The sequence below is a fragment of the Apostichopus japonicus genome, chromosome 8 (assembly GCF_037975245.1).
Source record: "Apostichopus japonicus isolate 1M-3 chromosome 8, ASM3797524v1, whole genome shotgun sequence".
In the NCBI taxonomy this organism is placed as follows: domain Eukaryota; kingdom Metazoa; phylum Echinodermata; class Holothuroidea; order Aspidochirotida; family Stichopodidae; genus Apostichopus; species Apostichopus japonicus.
Window position 1 is genome coordinate 24,882,060 of NC_092568.1, and position 22,578 is coordinate 24,904,637.

General features: G+C 36.0%; 2 protein-coding genes across 3 annotated transcripts in view; one reads left to right on the forward strand and one right to left on the reverse strand.

The window, feature by feature from the left end:
* The window catches only part of LOC139971244 (transcription factor IIIB 90 kDa subunit-like), a 33,744-nt gene extending 15,540 nt beyond the window's left edge, over window positions 1-18,204 (reverse strand). Inside the window, exons 1-6 of one of the 2 annotated variants that reach the window (XM_071977542.1) lie at window positions 18,059-18,204; window positions 15,807-16,040; window positions 15,267-15,344; window positions 14,530-14,703; window positions 12,124-12,155; window positions 11,052-11,124 (exon numbers count right to left, since the gene is read on the reverse strand). In XM_071977542.1, coding sequence (XP_071833643.1) covers window positions 11,052-11,124; window positions 12,124-12,155; window positions 14,530-14,703; window positions 15,267-15,344; window positions 15,807-15,993 — 544 coding nt within the window. In that variant the 5' untranslated portion in view covers window positions 15,994-16,040; window positions 18,059-18,204. The remainder of the gene's footprint in view (window positions 1-11,051; window positions 11,125-12,123; window positions 12,156-14,529; window positions 14,704-15,266; window positions 15,345-15,806; window positions 16,041-18,058) is intronic. The other variant, XM_071977543.1, reaches the window with a different exon arrangement.
* LOC139971245 (BTB/POZ domain-containing protein 6-B-like) lies at window positions 938-6,641 on the forward strand. The gene is made up of 3 exons (XM_071977544.1): window positions 938-1,132; window positions 2,513-3,070; window positions 3,752-6,641. The coding sequence occupies exons 2-3, from the start codon at window positions 2,553-2,555 to the stop codon at window positions 4,782-4,784; spliced, it is 1,551 nt and encodes a 516-aa protein (XP_071833645.1). The 5' UTR covers window positions 938-1,132; window positions 2,513-2,552; the 3' UTR covers window positions 4,785-6,641.
* Window positions 18,205-22,578: the final 4,374 nt, after the last annotated feature.

The window sequence follows — 22,578 nt, forward strand, 5'->3', positions numbered from 1 at the left end:
ACATTTGACACCATTTGATGTTGACAATTTTTAATGTCATTCAGCCTATGAAGAAGATCCTGCTCGGATCGAAACGTCAGGCCCACTTATTTTCACACAACTTGTAAACATGTCATTTGTGGCCACACTAAACTGTTGAGTTTTCCAACTGAATTTTGTGTAGCATCTGAGGAACCAATGCAATGGTTTATGCATAAGACTACAGTCCATCAACTTTACTGCATGAAAATGAATTGTGTGCCTAATGCAACATTTTCAGGCAATGTGCATAAATTTTATCTTCCACCCCTTCATGATCCCTCTCCATTCCTAACCTAAATCTTCTTCAACCCATGAGGTAACATGTTCAAACCAAGAATTTTGTCTTGAATGGATTTTCTGGTGGCTGGAGTTGATTGCTTAGTAATATTGCTGAAAATGTTCTGAATTTTTAATATCAATCATTTTTCCACAGAGGATACAATGATTTTTATGAAATTCTTAGTAGAAACTTTGACAGCTAAGCAAACATTCCAACTTGAAATGTGTCAGGTTCCATGGATAAAAAAGGTTTACGTTAATTAGCTTCTGAAGAGCATTTCCCCATGCTGACATCACAGACCCCCTCCCCCACTGTAATCCAACTTCCTGGAGTAGTTGAAAGATTTAGCTAGTCAAAATAGGTACATTCAATCAAACATATCCCGAGTTAGGGGCAAGATATTGAGATGGGGTTTCAACTAGCAGTGTGGAAAATTTTCAAATTATATTTTGAAATTTGATGAATGGTTTCATTGCCCTACCTAATCAGTCAGGGAAAATTTAGATTTGGAACAGTATAATTTCCGACGTTAGTTTGACAAATGGAATCGTCTAACTTTCAAAGCCCTCCACAAATCCTAACCTTTGTTTGACCTCTAGTGAAACTGGCACTACCGTACCATTGTTTATGTTGTAGTTTAATACTCCCAAGGTACAATACGTACTACACACTGTACAGATAATACTAATATTTGTTGCACGAACATTTGGCAGTGGTTTGCAATGACTGAATTAAATAAAGATCACACACAGTAGACCTTTTGAACGTAATCCCTGTTGTTCGAGAAATAAGCAGATTGATGGGGTCCACCCGATATCGTTCGAACGAATGGTAATCATATTAAGTCATAATTATTAACGACCTTTATTTAGTGCTTTATTTAGTGTGCACTAACGTTAGCCCTAACACTGTAGTAACACTGACAGTAACACTAACAGACCTTGTATTTAACTTTGTAATTGTAGGCTAGCCTAGGCTATAGATGTTGTAGCGTTGCTAACTGATTAACTGTGATCTAAAATGTTCAAGTTGAAATTAAGTCCACATTTGACGTATGCCTAGGGTATGTCAAATCATTGTCGCGAATGCCTAGCGTTATGCTGCTAGAGCTTTCTCAATGCATGAGCCATATAAGTAAAACGAATGACTGTGATGCATATATTCAAATGAACTTCAGACTCGATCTGTAAAATGGTAGGTTCGCAAAACTTGACAATGGTAGACTAACACTTTGCAGCATCTTATGTTCAACTTAGATTTAGAACTTGAAAGTATGTGAGGCTAGGCTATAGCTAGACTAACGATCAGCATATGCAGGTAGGTGCAGTTCCCTGGCCTAGGCAACAAATAAGTACTGGTGTTGCCTGCTGATAACACCTCAGTGTTTACACCCATTCTTTACCTAGCATACATGTATCAGAAATGAGTGAAATACAAATGGCAGGGCTAAGGCACAATGCATGGTTCATGAATGTGAAATAAAACGGTCAAAAATTATTATTATTATTTTATAAATTGTTGTGTGTGCGATTGCATGAATTCCTTTTTGAAGAAATAAAGTTTTACCAAGCAGGTATACAGTAGCCTGCATATTATTATGACAGTGTGTACAATTCAGCAAAGGACATGGTGAAAGTAGATGGTTTACAACATTATATCATATTTCTTTTCTTGGCCTTCGAAATTGCCTTGACAAGAAAAACAGCTTCCACATGCACAAACTCACAATGCTTTTATTGTGAGTACATTTCCCCATATCCCTGTTCAAATTGGGATTACAACTTTTGCTTGTGGTTAGTTTATGCCCTGATGGTGCTTAATAACAGATCATGATTGAGTACAAGTTTTTAACAACTTAGGTTACATCCTTCATGTTTCCTGTGCTTGATATATATCTTTTAATTAAGGTCATCAGTATTGCCCAAAAATGAAGATCTGATTACATTGGCATATACAAAAATCAACAATTGTTTCAAAGATATTTGCAAGGACTTTACCCTCTGAAAACACGGTTAACCCAATTTTAATCCTCACTGGCAACTGCAAACTCTAACACTTCCCTTAAAATGCAGAAAATGCTCACTGCTTCACATCACTTCAAAAAACAGTTAATGTAGAAATACTGTCTAACATTGCTTGCTATATTTGTATCAAGGTGAATTGCTGTATTGACCTAATGTTATACACATAGCCTGCTTTTCTCTTCCACAGATTTTGTTATGATAGTCTGAGCACTGTAAACTAGTGATGAATGGATAACAGCAACAGAGATGGTCCGAATGCAATGGAGGTACACCAGAACCTTAGCCTGTCCTTTGAACAGAATGAAATAAACGAAGACATGGAAGTGCCTTTGTTCGTGCAAAGGACGAGAGGCTCTTCCAATCCCATTCCATTTTATTCACAAAACATCACCAACCAACCTTTGTGTATGTACAAGGTTCCTACCAGACCTGCCCCTGAATCCACATCTGCCGAGCCACGCCCATCCACTGTTGCCTTGCGTAGATCGTGGCCCTCGGATAACTGGCAGTCCTACGGTGCTACGATCAGAGAGAGGAATGCTGTGATGTTCAATAACGGCCTAATGTCAGATGTTTCTTTCAATGTTGGTCCTAAAGAGTCGTGTCAGAAGATACCAGCTCACAAATACGTTCTTGCGACTGGTAGCTCAGTCTTCTATGCAATGTTCTATGGTGAGCTTGCAGAGAACTCGTCTGCGATCGACATACCCGACGTGGAGCCTTTTGCCTTCCTTACTTTACTCAGGTTTGTCTGCAGTGTGTTTTCAGATTTTGACTTTTGTATCAGATGGAGAATGTTATCTCTGGACATGAAATTGTGACTGTTGAATCTTCAAACAATGATTTACAGAATAGCTATCATGTCCCCAAAAGCATACTCCACGTACATTGAAACCATTTTGTTTGCAGAATTTTTTGTTGCAGAATCTTATCAAATTGTTACCATCTTATCAATGGTCTTTGTAAACTGCAGTCTGCTCTGTGAGCATCATGACAAGCCACTGAAATACATGTTCATTAATAGTAGTGTGAGATGCTGTACAGTGTGTATATTCTGTGCAAGTCTGTGTATTCATTAAATCCCAATAATTGTAACTTGCAGATTTTAATTGTTTTGATATGTCACTTAGTCTACAAATAAACATTTGAGAATGCCTGGAATACACAACTAACTTTATCTTGCTGTTAAAATGCAATCCTCATTAATGATTTGGAGGTAAATGGCAGATCTACAGTAATGTGACATAAATACATGTGACTGGCTCTATGTTTTAATACTCACATATTAAATTTAAACCACTTGATGTTGGAATGTAATACATCGCAAATATGTAATCTTGTTATTATGAGTGTAAATGTTTTGTTACAGGTCAAATACTTCAAACTGATGATCTGAAGAGTTTTCTTTCATATTTCTACTTTCCAGGTACTTATACTCTGATGAAACAGATCTAAATGAAGACAATGTCCTTTCAACTCTCTATGCAGCTAAGAAGTATTTGGTACCACACCTTGCCAGGGCTTGTGTAGAGTTCCTGGAGCAAAACCTCAGTGCATCAAATGTCTGCACCTTACTTACTCAGAGTCACCTATTTGAAGATGCTGATCTGTTGGACCGCTGCTGGAAAGTGATCGATGCTCAAGCGGAGCTTGCTCTGGCCTCTGAAAGTTTCTTGGAGGTCGATCACGTCACTCTGCAGGGCATCCTTGATCGAGAGACGCTAAACGTCAAAGAGCTTGTTCTCTTTAATGCTCTGTGCCACTGGGCGGAGAAAGAATGCGACCGCAGAGAGCTGCGACCGACCTCAGAGAACATGCGACAAGTCTTGAAGAAGGCGTTGTACCTCGTGCGGGTCCCTGCCATGCCCGTCAAAGAGTTTGCTAATCACGCTGCAAGATCAGGTTTACTTTCCCTCCAAGAGACCACTGATATTTTCCTCCATTTCCATTCTGACACTAAGCCAAACTTAGAATTCAACTGCCAAGCCAGAAAAGGACTGCAGGCGATTGTGGTTCACCGTTTCCAGTCGTCCTCACGAAGAAGCAACCAGTGGCGCTATCGTGGGAGGTGCGACAGCATTCAGTTTGCGGTCGACAAGCGCATCTTTGTAGCCGGGTTTGGCCTGTTTGGGTCCAGCGCTGCAGCTGTGAACTATGAAATACGGATCGAACTCAAGAAGAATGGGCAAGTCCTCGCAGAGACTGAGACCAAGTTTTTTTCGGACGGTTCCAACAGAATATTTGCCATCATGTTTGAACATCCTGTAATGGTCAACCCACATGCCTACTATACAGCAAATGCTATTTTGAATGGTGATGAGTTGAGTTTCTTTGGCCAGGAAGGTTTGACTGAAATAACCAGTCACAGTGTCACATTTCAGTTCCAGTGCTCCCCTGAAAGCACTAATGGTACTGGTGTCCAGGGCGGCCAAATTCCAGAGATTATTTTCTATGCGTAGTAACTGAAAGCAGGCAGGTTGTAGGATATGAAAGCAATTTTATGCTTTCCCTTGGGTTGCTGAAATAAGTGCATATTACACTAACATGTAAGAGAACTGAAAAGCAAATAAGTGGGTTGTCAACTGCTTTTGAATTGCAACACACTACAATGGCTTCCGACAGAGTGAGATGGCAGAGTTAAACTTTTTCATTCTATATCATGCAGTGATCAGATATTCTTTCACTTTAAATTGAAGAACAACTGAAAGTTTGTCATTTACTGTATATCTTACAATCCAAAGTTCAATATGGTTACAGTAGGTAAGTGACATATTGAGAAACTTGAATTCTAAGTGCTTTTATAGGCAGGCTTAAATGGAATTGTCATAAGAAATCATTTTCTTCAAACGTAACATCCTCCATTAAAGTATGTAAGATTTAACAGAACAATTCTGGTGTAAGCTTTCAGAATAAAGCAATTGATACATTGGTCTTACCACCCATCCTTGCTAATACTACATGATGCAAAAAGATATTTAACTTCGAATGCATAGTATGTGATAAATTGCAGAATTTTGATTGCAACCTCAGCTCTCACTTACAGACGATGTAATCCTGGAGCCAAGCTATTTTATTGGATAATATCGTTTCATTACATAATAACTGGGCATCAAAGAAAGTTAACTGAAATAAAACTAACACATTGGTCGATACTCTATACAGTGCTGCCATTAACCCCACTTCTAATACAATTAATCTAACCTAGTCCTACAGAAGGTATGCTGTAATTTGTACAAGGAATAGGATCCACTTTCTGTATTCTAATTTGCTTCCAAGTCATTAAGATTGCTTCTGTGACATTTGATTTTGCCTAATATTTCTTTAGTATTGAAAGCTTAGAAATGTATGGCCTTAGCCCGGAGATATTGTTGTTCACAGCAAATAATTATTATGTGCACTGATATATTTGAACTACTGGGTATCAGATGTTCTGAGGGACAATTTATATTAATGGAATTTTGTGCATCATTGCTGTGTGCTATGATCAGCAATCAATTCAAAATGCATATTATTTAGGGCAAGAGGAAGTGTTTCTGGGTTGGAAATATGTTGTTCAATTAATGATATAGAGTAAGAGTTTGTAAAGATGATGTTACAATAATTATATTTTATTTTATTAATTATATTAAGTTCTGTTAAGATGAATCCAGTGACAAATTCTCCAAAACTGTAAGATATATATAGTATAAGCTTTTACAAGATCATGGAAAATGAAAGATCATGAATTTCTTCCCCGTTTTTCCCCCATAACAAATAAATCAGGAAATGAGCCAAAATATGAAAGTAAACAGTAACCGTGGTATTGAATTTTGAGTAAATATAATAAAGATTTAAAGCAATTCATCACAATGAAGGACTCATGATGGTTACTTATTAAAAAATATTATGAGATGGATGGGTTTTTTGCATTATGGTTACTGTTGCCAGGGAATGTAGTGTACAAGGTTCAGTATGTTGTGTTTTTTTTTGTGGGGGGGGGGGGGGGGAGGGAGTGAGGTTTCCTCAACATATTAAATCTATAACCTTGAAGAAGTGAGGAATATGTGGAAAACAACAAAAAACTGATATCTTCATTATGCACCTTTTGTTTTCCATGTGTAAGGTTAAGGCAATGCTGCTGTATAGTATATCTCTTTATTTGTTTATTTGCCACCCAAAAGGCTAAAGCAAAACAGTAAGTAAGAGAGTAAGTTAACAAGTCTGTCGTCTTCATATGCACTTATGAGTTGAATAGAAACAGCAACTTCTATATATCTGCACTTGTTAACACTTAGACCAGTTCAAATAAAGAAAATGGCATACGCAGTAATACCAAACCCTTTTGTTGAAGTCTAATTTTTGGCATTTTGATTTTAATATTGTTAATTGAAACAATGACCATGTTTGAATCGCAAAGATTCACGGAAGCACTCTGCTTCCTTGAACTGGCAAATCAGTAGACCTTAAATGCGAAGAAAACTGTTGAGAAATGCTTGCTTGAAACCTTAATCTATTGCCAGTGCTGACCAGAAATTCTGCTTTGAATTTTTTATGTTTACTTAGAAGGTTGCTTCATTCCTCCATCAAACTGTTCTGGACAACCACATCCATTCCCTGAGCAGTATTGTAAGGAGTCATGTATCAAGTTGCTAAATTTGAACTTAAACAAAAAAACTTAAACAAGTTTCAAATTTCCCCTAAATACAGATAATACAGTGACCGCATGCCTGAATGATTTGAGTCAAGAAAATTAGTGTATTGGTCATGACTCAACTCTACCTTAAAATGAGATGACACTTTTCAACTCTGCCCCTGAGTATTGTAACTAGACGCATATCATGTCACTAAATTGAAAATTGTCAAGACTCAAACAATTTTCAAATTTCCCCTAATAGAGATAAAAGAGTGACTACATGCGTGAATGACTGGAGTCAGGAAGACTAGTGTATTGGTGATGACTCGACTTCACCTTAAAATGAGATGACACATTACAACTCTGCCCCTGAGTGTTGTAACTAGACATGTATCATGTCACTAAATTGAAATTTCTCAAGACTCAAACAACTTTCAAATTTCCCCTAATAGAGATAAAACAGTGACTACATGAATGAATGACTCGAGTCAGGAAAAAACTACTGTAGTGGTGATGACTCGACTTCACCTTAAATTGAGATGACACATTACAACTCTGCCCAACTCTGCCCACTACAACAGTATTGTAACAAGACATGTGCCAAGTCACTAAATATGAAAAGTCAAGACTCGACCAAGTTTCAAATTTCCCCAACAGAGATAATACAGTGACTCAATGCATGAATGACTAGAGTCAGGAAAACTAGTGGTAATGGCATGACTTCACCTTAAAATGAGAGAATACATTACAACTTTGCCTCTGACCCATTAGTAATTCCCAAGATTAACCTGTCACATGCTACTACGGAACACTTTGTAATCATGGTCAATCAAAAATCATCATCTGACCAAAATGTATAAACTTGTCAAGATGGAATTTGGCATATATAATACATGCAAATTACAGGTATGTAAAAATGTCTTGCCATTATGTATTCCCACTGAAATGTTGATCTGTGGACAATCATATGACGTTGACATCTTTCTCAAGTTAAACATTTATTTCTCAGCTGCTGATCATTAGATGTGGACATCCACTTAGGTTGAGGTGACCAGTTGCCCCCGATTTTCAGGGACAGCCGCTGGAATTCATGTGCTGTCAGGAGATTAATTAAACATGTTCCCAGGAATGTTGCCAGATTTTATGTAGTGTTACGTGAATATCCCTGAATTTGTAGAAATGCTCATTTCAAGTTTACCTGTTTAACCTTCCTTTTGTAGAAACCACTTGAGAGTAAGCTGTGATTATTTACCAAAAAGGCACTGGTGATCATTCAATAATGTCATAGCCTGCAATTCACATGACAATATCTTTTTGCACTTAGTGATATGAGACTTTTAGTTACCTTCTATTTTTATTTTATTTTTGTCATTGGAGTTTCATCTTGGACAAACAATACCTGTTTCTTATGAGGTGTTCTAAAATTGGGTCATTTACCACCAAAAACACCAAGAGACCCTTAATATTCAAAGCCTCCATTTAATTGTACTGTCTAGGTTGATATCAACATATCAATAAACCAGAAAGCCAGTTAGCTTTGTGATTCCTTGCCATACATAACATTTACTCAGAATTCTATCTGACTAATGTAGAGGAAGTGACTTAAAAGTGTCCAATAATTAAGTGACAACCAGAAAAGGATTTTAGCAATCCCTTGTGGGCATCAACCATGTCATTCACTGGTAAGGATTTTACAGTATAGAATTTTAATCCAAAATCTTTCAATATCCAGAAAGATCTTCGTATGTGAAATACAGACACATTTTACCAATTTGAGCTAGCAATCCCTTTAATAATTGTTGAAAGTTACATGACATGGTTTACACACTGTGAAATATTCTTGAGCAATTGGCCAATTGCCCCCCCCCCCCCAACCATTTGAGATAAACTTTTGACCCCTTGAGCCAGTTTGTGTCCATTTGAGACAACCTGTTGACCCTTGAGGCTCAGAGGGGGAAAATGTATAGGAGGTTTAAATGCACATTTAAAGGCAAGTGTATGAACTCTAAAGCAGATTTTATTACCTGGATGCCAGGTATGTTTTATTGAAGACCTATAGAGCCTCTTCACAGAACTAAACTGAACTGAATATGACCAAACTATGTTCACCAAAAGAAAATCATAGCATTGGAGAATTCAAAGATTAGATGTAGCTTTAATTCTGGAGTTATAATCTTTAAAAGGTTTTCAGACTTTGATGCCTGCTGACCTCATGTGACCTTTGACCTCTACAAATAGGATTCTTGCACTCACCAAGCTGGATCTACATACCAAGTATGAAGTTCAACAAAGATATACAGTACTTGTAGTATTATCGTGTTTACAAGATTTTCAGACTTGCACTTAGATGTTGACTGCAAATGACCTTTAACCTCCATCATTTTCAATAGGGTTCTTGTACTCCACAAACTGAATCTACATACCACTTTTCAAGTACGACAAAGATGTACTTTTTACTTATCGTACTTACAATGCTTTCAGACTTTGACCTCTGTTGACCCCATATGACCAATGACCTTTTAGTACTCAATAAGACAGATCCACACACCAAGTATGAAGTTAATCCACTATTAAATTTTTCAGTTGCCGTGTTTACAAGCGAGTGTCACATACACATCATCACCATCGCATAGATTCTTTGCGCCTCCGGTGAGGAATAAAACACAATGACCATTCATCACAGTGATTCTCTATTCACCACAATGATTCTCTATTCACCACAGTGATTCTCTATTCACCACAGTGATTCTCTATTCACCACAGTGATTCTCTATTCACCACAGTGATTCTCTATTCACCACAGTGATTCTCTATTCACCACAGTGATTCTCTATTCACCAAAGTGATTCTCTATTCACCACAGTGATTCTCTATTCACCAAAGTGATTCTCTATTCACCACAGTGATTCTCTATTCACCACAGTGATTCTCTATTCATCAAAGTGATTCTCTATTCACCACAGTGATTCTCTATTCACCAGTGATTCTCTATTCACCACAGTGATTCTCTATTCACCAAAGTGATTCTCTATTCACCCCAGTGATTCTCTATTCACCACAGTGATTCTCTATTCACCAAAGTGATTCTCTATTCATCACAGTGATTCTCTATTCACCACAGTGATTCTCTATTCACCACAGTGATTCTCTATTCACCAAAGTGATTCTCTATTCACCCCAGTGATTCTCTATTCACCACAGTGATTCTCTATTCACCAAAGTGATTCTCTATTCACCACAGTGATTCTCTATTCACCAAAGTGATTCTCTATTCATCACAGTGATTCTCTATTCACCACAGTGATTCTCTATTCACCACAGTGATTCTCTATTCACCCCAGTGATTCTCTATTCACCACAGTGATTCTCTATTCACCAAAGTGATTCTCTATTCACCACAGTGATTCTCTATTCACCACAGTGATTCTCTATTCACCACAGTGATTCTCTATTCACCAAAGTGATTCTCTATTCACCCCAGTGATTCTCTATTCACCACAGTGATTCTCTATTCACCAAAGTGATTCTCTATTCATCACAGTGATTCTCTATTCACCACAGTGATTCTCTATTCACCACAGTGATTCTCTATTCACCCCAGTGATTCTCTATTCACCACAGTGATTCTCTATTCACCAAAGTGATTCTCTATTCACCACAGTGATTCTCTATTCACCACAGTGATTCTCTATTCACCAAAGTGATTCTCTATTCACCACAGTGATTCTCTATTCAATACAATGATTCACTGCAATAACTTAGACAAGATATTTACTGACAATTTAATTGTTTAGTTAAATTATGTATCACACATTTAGTTAATGTTTGGAAAATAATTTTCCTAATTATAAATTTGTTTGAACTTTATACTGTAATGAAACTGAAACTGAACTGTCTATTTTATGTCGCAGTTAAATGTTTTTACAACTCTTCTAATGAGCAGTGTGTCATTTCTAGAGCACAGTTCGAGTTTAAGAGAGTACTGTTTAAGATATAAATGGACCAATTGGTTGTAGGTCATGTTAATCTTCAAAATGGCATCCTACTTTGGTCATTTATTGTCAGAACCTTCAGTCTGTAATAGGTCAATCTGATATATTAAGATGATACTTACCGATTGCTGGTACGTTGATGTGGAGTTCATGTAAAAGCCTCACGTATGTCTTGCCAAGGACGTAAACATTGACCTACATCATTAAATATATCAATAAAGATGAAAAGTATTGCAAACAATTTCTCAGTTAAAAACATTTGTGCAGCCTGAGACATGAGACAACAGTCACAATGAGACCACCCCCTATTAATCTTTGCAGTAACACAAATCAGTCCATAATTCCTAGAAAATTTGTCCAGTTATAGTTTAGGCTGAAAGTCCAAACTTGTTAGGATTGCAAGTGATGGATATTCTTTGGAGCTGGGTTCAAATTTCCTTTGTGAATTTGGTCAGTATATTTTTACTTAACTCCAAAGTCCTACTCCAAACTAGATTGCAACTTTTCATAGTAAGACATTCTCATCAATTATTCCCTTAATGAAGGTTAATTATCATGTAGTTAATGGATTCCATCAGGTTGGCAACATTTTGTTGGCCAGACACTTTTGTCAAAATAGCTCTTTCTTCACATGTGAAATGTAAATTGGAAAAGCCACATATCAAGGTTTAACTTTCATTACATAATTAAAATGGAAACATGTTATGAAGTCCAGCTAATGCACTACAATCTTAGAGGAATTCTTCTAGAGAAGCTTGAAAAAAAAAAAATTGTCAATATTAACACAAAGATCTGCTTTAAAACTGCATTTTGCATCGTGTCTGCTACAGTCTGGTGGTGCCTCACTCCACAATTAAAGGTTAAGTACTTGAAAACACATTCTGTTACCTTGATCCAACAAATTTGATCTAGGAACAAATGAACTTCAAAGGTTTACAAATTAAAAAACCTTTCCATTAAACTTTGCAGGACAATTTTGTTTTCTCTAGTTAACTAAAATGGTTAATAACTTGTTACTAAGGGGCAGCTAGTTGAAAGTACATGCAGCAGATTACTTTCATAATATCCCTTTCAATTGTTACATTAATATATATCTGAAGAGTGTGTTCAAGGTGTAACCATATTTGGGAGCAACTCCCTGGCACTTTGAGACAACACAGAACTGCAGTAAATTGAATTATGTTCATCTCTTACCTGTAAAAGATCACTAAGGTCCAGTAGCATATCTACAATGAAAATGTTAAGGAACATTCAAAACACAAAAGTTGTTGAAAAGTTAAATTGAGAATGAAAGTATTAATCTGTTACAATAACAAATGTTTAAACTAAAAGATTTCGTATTTTCGGAAATTGATCAGAGCTGATGTTCATGAGGTGGTGGCGATCAGATCATCCAAAACTGATAAAACTAAATAAATGAAGATATTGAAGAGAAGAGGAAGGATTGTAAAAGCCTCTAAAATTTATCTTCTTGATATATTTCATTAAAGAATAAATATAATGCCAAATCTGTCAGATGGTCGTAAATTATGTAAATTATTGTACGTCTATTCCTGTGATTTCAAATTTCCAATCCCCTTGCCTGTAAATTATCTACTACAGAAACATGTATGAGAAATTTCACACGCAGGTTGTTAGGTCTATTTTAATGACTAACTGTACATGTTTGAATCATGTAACACACCACAAGCAGCAGTATACTAATATAGTTCTAATGTATCTTGCCAATGGTCTTATCTCCAGCACGGTTAGTGCCTGTGACTATTATGAAGGGGAGTAGAATTGACAGTCCACATTAATTGACTGCTCAATTAATTACCTATCACAACAACAAAACACTTTCTACTATAAATTTATAAGAAACATACAATTACTAAATTTTCGAACATGTGAAGTAGCTATGATAAATTTCTTCCCCAATATGCTGTGATGCCAAATTCATCAAAGGCCATGTAGAATGCATTACAGAAATCTTGCAATGTATCAAACACACCTGTTTTTCATCCAACAGAGACAGCAAAGGCATAGTTACCACATCTACTCAAACATCCAAGTGAAAACCTTGCAGGAGTCAATCACTTAAAGTGATTACGTGCGTTTCGAAAAACAAAAATACATAAGATAATGTTTTGATCTTATGTTTTTCCTTATTTTTCAATGTACCACCGGTGTTATTCATGGATGAAATATGTCATTTGATTGGCTGACAATGACAGTTGTTAAAACTAACAGAAACAGCGTAAAAATGGTAAAATTTTGAAAGCATTAAAATTTAAAATAAAAACATGCCTAAATGTGAGTTTAGTAATGAATATGCAATGCTAAACAGTGAAGGTGTCACTGGTGTACTACACATGCATAATACCCAAGTTTTAGGTTTAGATTCCAAATAGAGTTAAAAGCCAACTGGCATGAAGTTGTTATCAGGCTTCTCCCACATTCTTGGTCACTTAGCGTCCTAAAAATAACTGCCTCATGGCCTGTATGTATTTATTCAGCTCAACGGTCTGTCTGTACTGGTAATGCAATGATAAGGTAGGAGATGCATAATACACACTAATCCTGTTAGATAGTAGTAAGCTGTACAAATGATACCGGTTGTTTTCTTCTTGACTCAATTCTTCCTCTGAGTTAGGCTATATGAACTATTTTCATATCACAGGGGTTTTGGAAGTGAGATTATTGCTGAATTGAATATACAATAAAGATGACAAGTCAGTGTTCCTTCCACCAGCTTCATCGAACATTAGTTAAACCTAGAGCCAATTGTTACTGTTAGTAGGTCATAGTATCATATTACTAGCCTAGTGAGAGACCTACAGTAGTTATAATAAAGTTACGCTACTAGGCCTGGGAGAGGCCTGTAAGACAGAGATTGCGATGCTGATCGAAGGTCTGAGATACTATACGAGGTGTAGTATTATGTGTGATCATAGGCTAGGATTTGCACACTAGTCGCATTAATGATCAGCTGTTCTTCGAGCAAGGAGAGCTTTATTGGTACTGAATAAGCGATACAGTGAGTTCTCCCATTAGCTTGTTTAAATCAAGAGGCATTGCATAACAGCAAACATGAATGATATCTGTTTTCAGCGGATACAATTTTTTGATACTTTGGATAATTAATTTCTTAATTAATGAAACATTTTTGCAAACTTAGCTAATAGTGAAACCTCATTTTTCATGGTTCGTCAGATAAGCAGCTTAAACGAAGTTCCACATTTTGAGAATGAACAAGTGAATGTTTAAATTTCGAAACGCTCGGAATCTCTTTAATACACCAAACTTACCATCCAGAAGACAAAACGGAAGTACATACCACATCGACAGGACAAACAAGAGGGGGGGGGGGGCGGGGGTAGGGAACACCATATATTGCACCTTCTAGTGGTACATCCCATGGCATATTTCCCACAAATGGAGCAGCAAAACTTATTCCTATATGAACACTTTCTGAATGTTTCTTGTGTGTGTTTGTTTGTTGTTTGGTGGTGGGGGTAGGTGTGGGAGGGAGGGGGAGTTGTTCATGATAAGCTTTGCTATAATGTCCCCACAATCTGCATGACAGTTAAAACCTCAATCATCATAATCAAAGGATACGAGGAGTACACTCAACCCTGCAGGCCAGATACAAGCAAGCAGCTACAATGTGGTCCGTCTTTCTCCCTCGCGTCAACTTCTTCTGTACTGCCATCTTGAAGAAATTATACGCAATCGCCAGACAGTGGTTGTTGAGGTTAAGCTGGTTACCGATGTGTGTGATTCTGTCCTTGCCTTAAAGTGAGAAAAAATCACAAGGATACAAGTTACTATCATTCTGATGTTTACCTGTAGTTCCTTAACTGTAACAAAATCATCAAGTATTCGGTCTTTAAACCTGTTGAATTCAAGCTGCAATATATTGCTATATAATACAACATGTGAATCTAGCAAAAAATGATAATGTTATAAACCAGCAAATGCTACTTGTCAAGTATATGCTAACAACAGCTTTAAATGTAAAGGTCAATCTAAAAACAAAGTTTTGAAACACAAGTAAATTTGGCAAAGAAGATTTTTTCATGCCTTCAGAGTTACATTTAACAAAGGAGGGTTTATAAAAATAGTATTAGTTTGTTAAATTGGCTTTCAAAATACAAGTGCACTCCTCTCCACCGTAACGTCATTAATTCATTGAGCTTGACCAAAACTGCCCATTTTTTAAATTAAATTCAGCCAATGTGAATCACTTATCTTGTTGCAGTTTGTGCAGAATTCTGCTGATTTCAAGGGAACATTTTTTGTTCACACTAAAAACAGACCTGCATTAAGGTAAAAATGTTGAAAAGAGAACATACCTCTCTGAAGAGTAATCATTCGTGATTCTTTTCCAACACCAGTCCTGAAATTGCCACCTAAACTACTTCCAGTCTTACCTATTGGAGTTTGGGGGGAAAAAGGTGAAAAACATTGCTTTGTTAATATCAAGACAACAATGAAGATGATGACACTGTACAACAACAAATAAATTCATAAAACACAATTTTGCAGTATCTATAAACTCTCTCTTAACAGTGTTGCCTTGTAAAGATTGGCTTGACTTGGATTAACCAAAAGGTAGAAACTTGTTTAGTGATTTTCAGATCAATTTTGGAAATTCAGCAAACTTATTGAGCATTTGCTATAAAAGAACTGATAGTTATGCCAGATATTAAAGTTAATGCTTAGAGTTCAACAATTGCAATTTGTAGTTGCCAAAGTTACATACTGTATTTATAGACAGCAAATTTCAATTTTGAGGTTTCCGTCACAAACATAACCAGTTTTCCAAAATGATAAAATTACATAACACTGACAAAACAAGAATCCTTTTCACAAATGATGAGACTATACTGTACCTTCTGAAGAAACAAATTGTCCAATGACAGATGTTCCACCAAGACTGTTTTCTTGGAAGTTGACTTCAGATACTATGAAGTTATCTTCAATGACTGAACCACAACTGACACAGACAGCATTACCCCTTGACTGGTCATTGTCAATGTCACTACCACCACAGTTGGGGCAAACAGTTGCTTTGGACATGGCAAATATTCAAGGTAGAGGGTCTTCTGTACAGGCAATCTAGTTTACTGTAAAAGAAAAATGGTCACAGGTCTTTTGAAGGGCTGGAAGGACAATCATGTGGCCTCTTCACGTATAAACAAAGTCCTTAAATAAACCAGACGCAATTACTAGTTAAGCCTACCTATACTGAGACTTGGTCTGAACCAGCACTCCTATGAAATCATATGTCCTTGGTGCCTAATATGCAGTCATCAACTATGTTTACAGAATTTATTATTATTTCTATACTTGACTGTCAAAATGTGTTACCTACAGACTATACAGTATGCACATCTATAATTGACATAGTTTGATACAAATTTCATGAAATTCTGAGCAATTTTTATATAATTATCTTCAAACAAAAACTAATTGGCATTGTTTGGATACATGTTATGGCACAGTCTAATGAGTAGAATTCATCTGAAATTTACATGGTAGACCACTGAGGAGTTCTAAATATGGTCATATATGCTATCACACAAACAAATATATATGTCAAGAACGGTTACAGAAAGAATGACTTTGGAAAATTTCAGGCTTCTTTACAAAATTAATATAAACAAATCACAATAGGTCTGATGAAAGGGTCAGTGATGATAATAGTGATGATTAAGATCTAGGTTTACAACAATTTGAAGCCATCTTTTGACTTTACTTTTGTGAAGAAACACATTGAGAGACTTTCTAGTACACATCAAGAATTTGAGACAAGGCTCCAAGACTATTGTACTTGTACTTATTATGTGCCATTGTGTCCTTTTTCCAAATGGTGTCTCTGTCTGATGTACAACGTCTTGCACAATCACAAAAATTTTTTACTTTTAGCTTTTATGGGTTCCACCAATTTGCTTGGCTGGCAGATGAATAGGCAAGGGTTATCCCCTTTGCAGCTGGACGAATTTAAGCAATTTGAGTGTCACAGGAATAAAATGGTCCCATGAAATGCTATGCAAGATGGGCAAATTGCTATAGGCAGGCTGTACAAGTGCAAAGTTTGTGTATAAAGGAACTATAGTATTTTATAAAAGCCAAAGTTAGGCGCCTTCAAACTGTCATGCAAATTTGAACACTAAACTATTCACTGTGTAGAATGCAGTCACTATTCTTCTAACTGCCAGCTAAAAAATACGACCGATTTCTTCTTCATGCGATGGTTGAAAAGGCAAACTAAACTTTTTGCAGTGACGCAGAGTAACATAGTTCTTGAGTTTGAATCTATTTTAGGTATGTGCTGATCAAATTGTGTTATTTTATAAGCTTTTAACACCCTCCCTCCCCCCAGTCATGCACATAGTTTTGGCATTTGGAAATCTTACTCCCTAAAAATAACCAAAATTACCTCAACATGATACCACTACTCTCTGGGACCTGACCTGTCTAAGCTTAGAGGCTCAGAGCATAGCATACAGCATCCAGAATCAATGGATGTATACTCACAGTTAGCATATCAACAAATGTTTCCATTTCGGGGTATGAAAGAACTTGACATGGTAGACATATTGTGGTCAAATTTTGCTCAAGTTTATGTTGCGTAGGTACGGTACAATAAATATTTTTAGATCATTACATTTCTGAGGAACTACACATATGAAAAACGCATACAGTTGAGTGATTTGGGTCTTTTGTTGATAGATATCGTTGATCATATCATTAAGTGCATCAATTATGAGCCTACCATGCTACATTTCCTTAGGATAAAAGACACTATCATTATCAGACTACAGACTTCTGTACTTCGTGAAATAAAGCAAACCATACAACAAATTCAAGATCCTGAGCGTCTGGGTAAAACCAAAAAGTATGTCAGTACAGCATGTTTCGTAACTCTTTATCTTAGGTACTACAGTAACATTAACGTAACATTCAGTCGTTTCCCCTTACTTATAGTACAATCAAGAGGAAATCAGACGTAAACTAATTCGCAGAACTAGTACTACTCTTTGCATACTGTAACCAACACCCAGGTCTAAAATTCCTACCATACTTCTGTTAGATAAAGACTGAAAGTTGAGACTTATTCTAAGCGACTACATTCACTCACATTTAGCCCACATGTAGTTATAAAATCTTCCACATTTGAAGGAAATTCAATGACGAGTTAAGCTAGTTGGTCTAGAAACCGGTTAAATCTATGAATTTGACCTAAGCTCAGGACGGAGGTCAAGCTGGTAGTACTACGCTGATAACTATACCAAATCAGCGTGATCAATCATGGTTCTCTCTGTCGTTCAATCATTCCATGTATTTAATCCCATGTCACCTGACGAAGATCTGAAACGAGATACTCAATATGGACAACACGACGTAATAAATATATATATACATATAGATTTTTGTGTGTGTATTTTCTTCGTTCATTGAATCTGGAATATGTGCATGCCTATCTGCTTCCGTTTTTATGCGCTGTTTTGTTCTCTGCTAAACTCGATGCAATATATCTGTTAACGGTCATAATTTCCAGGCTCCCACCTTTTCTCATTTTCGCATACCAACTCAGATCAACTATTATTGCAAATAAATACATTAAAGGACAAGCAAACCCAACCATCATATGTTTTCCATAGACACATGTCCCTGACATGTACACTATACACAATTAATTACAACAGTTGGTCAGTTGCGTTTAGACATTGACCTAGAAACATAAAAGTTATACCCTAGTGAAATATAATTGTCTGACTCCTTGGTTGACATTTATACACCCGCAGATATGAAATTTAACGTTTCCCTTGCAACTGACATTCACGGCTCATAAAGTCCTTCCCACATTCTTCAATATACATTTACTAAGAGTAACTTCCCCCAAGTGACTTACTTGAGACGGTTCAGTGATGTCATGCAAAGGAACAATCCTCGACATTTGTTACTTGCTACGACATTGACATTAGCAGAGAACCCATCATAAAAGTTATTTGTGAGCTTAGTTTGCGTTTTCACTTAACGCATGAAAAGCCTTCCCTGGGATTAGCAATAAAATAATAGACAAAGGCCTACTAAATTTCAAAGCCATTTGATTGACTACTTACGTAATCTCCGTAAACCTACTTCTTACGCACTGCGGGCTATAGTAGATCGCAAAGATGAAGAATACTAAGTAACACTTTGAAGAGAATGACCTGCTATTGCGATGGCCGGTTACCATGACCTTCTGTAGGACGGATCAGCTCTTTCTTTCTCGTGTTATAGTTTTCTTGATCTGATCGCGTCTTATGATGTTTGGAGAAGTCTTCTTAATCGGTTCTCATGTCTTTGATTTCGCACTCTATGTCTTGGAAATAATAAGTACGGAACCTCATAATCCGTATGCTCTCACAGCAGCTTTTGAGTTAAACTTCACCATTTTTTTCGGTGATATTCATTGGCCTTGCTGTAGTGAAGTTTCATTAAAAAAAATAAAGTAAAATGAGTTTATAATCAAATGAAAATCGTTTGTGGAGGATGGAATGTTAAATGAGAACCAAGGAAATCCCTTACTAACTTACTCATTAACATTTATTTCATAAAAGCCCCTATAATAAGGAAACTTACTTTTATCACCATATCTGAAGTGGTATACTTAATGGTACAAACGAAAGGAGATAGTGTATGAATATGATGTAGAAATATTTTAGTTTGGTAGCTAAATTCAAATAGTTACGCCTTATTTGCTACTGTGGATGTACACCTCCCGTAGCAATACCATGTACTTCTAACTTATTGATGCTCGCATCAATAATGTGTAATTATAAAGCCGTGTTCTTATGTATAGTCAATGTATGCAAAATTAAAACATTCGATCATAATCTAATATGCAAAACATGTTATGTGAAAGTATCCTTTGCATAGAATCGTATAGGTTGGTTATAACGGAATATATTATTTATGTACTAATTAACTGACTTGGCTTAGCATTATTATAACACGTTTGCTGTTTTAGTCTGCAGAAGAGATCACCGGTTAAGCAACAATACGGTATTTCTAGACACTTCGGCCTATACTAATCATCAAAAAAAGGTTTAACCCATCTGTCTAAGTCGTTAAATGTTGAAAATAGTGAATTTTTCTTTAATGAGGTAAGATTGGAGATGAACTCAAATGTAGAAACGTGACATTGACTGATAATATCATTCCAAGGTCGTCATGCTTGGCTAAATGAAACGTTTTCTGTGCAGACATATATCCTGGAACTTACAACCGTAGGGAGACGAAAGTAGTGAAGCCTTGCAAATATAGAAACTAGCGAATCATACAGCTGCAGCTGTCTACCCTATATATATATGTTGATATATATGTATACGATTTCAATTATATATATATTAATAATTATATATAATTATATATATATATATATATATAATTATATATATACATACATATACATATATATCTATATATATATATATATATATATATAGGACACATACCATGCATGAGGATACAGAAACATAATTTTTCGCTGCAATGAAAGGAAACCAGAAAGTAAGTTTCAAAGAAAATGATGCAAATTCCGGTTTCCAATTTATTACACGGATGCATCGATACAATATATATATATATATATATATATATATATATATATATATATATATATATATATATATATATATATATATATATATATATATATATATATCAGAGCCGTATATGTAAGGCTCTGATATATATTAGAGTTCCTTTATATAGAGTATAAAGGATATATGTTGTAACTGCGCCCTCTAATCTATGTCCTAAACGCCCATACGCGCCAAACGGACGGAAAGTTTCCAAACGCTTGGAACATTTTGGTGATCTAAATAAATGAATTCAACATCACGTCTAGCATGCTAATTTAAAAATGGTGTAATAATAATAAGGGCATACAATTTATCTCGTTGCATCGGTCACCTGATGGGTTCATAAAGAAGCGTGTGAACTAGTGGAAAAACACGTCGTCGGCAAAGTAATGAGTACACCCAACCCCTCCCCTTCCCCAAGAAAACAAAAGTTGTATATGAAAGAGTACATGCCATGGTTCATATTCCATCTGCACTCTTCTTCCGTCCTCCCCGTAAGAAACTTTAGGTCTCAATAGAGCTTCATGTACTTCCATAACCTCCCCCCCCCCCCCCTCATTCAAGACTGGTATGTGTTCACAAAATTGTTTTCCTGCAAGCTGGCAATGTTCAATCAAACCCATTGATGAAATACTATATTATATCATCCATGCAGCGTTTCATACATGAAATACATCTGTTTTGGCTATTTAGCAGTCCGCGTGTGAAACTTGCGGTACAGTACCTAATATATCAGTGTCCAAATGCAGACGTTTGATTAAATATGCGTCTACTATACGGCGACAGCAGAAAATGATTTAATCCATAAGAAAAGTTTTAAAAATAAAATTCTAAGCTAGCTACGTTTTCATATATATCTTCTAGTTAAATAATTAGCTCATCAAGTGTAATCCAAATGGTGTATATTTAAATGACTCGAGGACTATTGTCTGATGATTAATTAACTAAACTATAAGCAAATATAGGGAATAAAACAATACATATTGACGTAATGCACTTCCAATACCAAGGACGATGGCGAACAAAAAAAAAGCAGCCTGAAAAGTGTCCCTTTTTGTTAATGAAATGTTAATTATATTGGTTGTATAAAAAAAAGTGCTCTTTTCTCTCTCTGTTTTTGTAAACAAAATGACGTAAAGAACAACGGTGATGCATCCTACATGGGATAACAAATCACAGTATTGGATATAAATTTATCCAACTGTCTGTAACAGACACACCTTAAATAATTCGTAACTGGACTACATAGAATATATTAATTGCGTATCGATTCAAACATTTTCCCATGTTTTCTTGGCCATTTAAAAACAAAGACGAGGGCATATTTTAACGATATATGGAGACACAAGTTTTTTCTTCAAGATTTATAAATATACATGACCATTATTAATAAAAGAGGACGTTCGAAAATACAAACTGCTCATTTCAAAGTACAATTTTTTTATTATTAATCTGATATAAAGTTCACAGTTATTACTATAGTGACGCACCATCGATTCTTGGTTCTATCTCCATGAGTTCTGATTTTATTTATGTTTTCAGCAGATGTTTCACATAAGGCGTCGATAGAAAGTTCGATAGCTTACCCAAGGGTAAATTTTAAACCAAATTTCTTGTAATTAGACGAACATTCAACTCTCCCTAATTTTGTGGCCATTGGCAGCTTGCTGCTGGAAAATATTGGGATATATAGGTAGAGTGCACTTTTGCTGGAGACCAAAGAAGGATCACCGTTGAGATCAGTTTGGGAAGACACAATTAACAAACTATGTATTTTCACTGACATATATATATATATATATATATATATATATATATATATATATATATATATATATATACCATGACTTGTAGCGGAGCATTTTTAAAATAAAGACTGGTAAGGCAAAAATGTTAACGGGTTATTGACATGCCCAAGTTAAGATTTGCCATAACTCAGTTCACGTGCTTGTTACATTATAGTCCTAAGTTAGACATGCACTAGTTCTTTAAAATTGATTAAAATGCCAAATGAACAGCTTTTTGCCGT

What these genes read in the sequence shown, in the direction of transcription:
- LOC139971245 (XM_071977544.1), top strand. Translation starts at nt 2,553, where the DNA reads ATGGATAACAGCAACAGAGATGGTCCGAATGCAATGGAGGTACACCAG. An exon ending in GCCTTCCTTACTTTACTCAG is followed by an intron (nt 3,071 to 3,751) that starts GTTTGTCTGCAG and finishes TCTACTTTCCAG; the next exon opens with GTACTTATACTCTGATGAAA.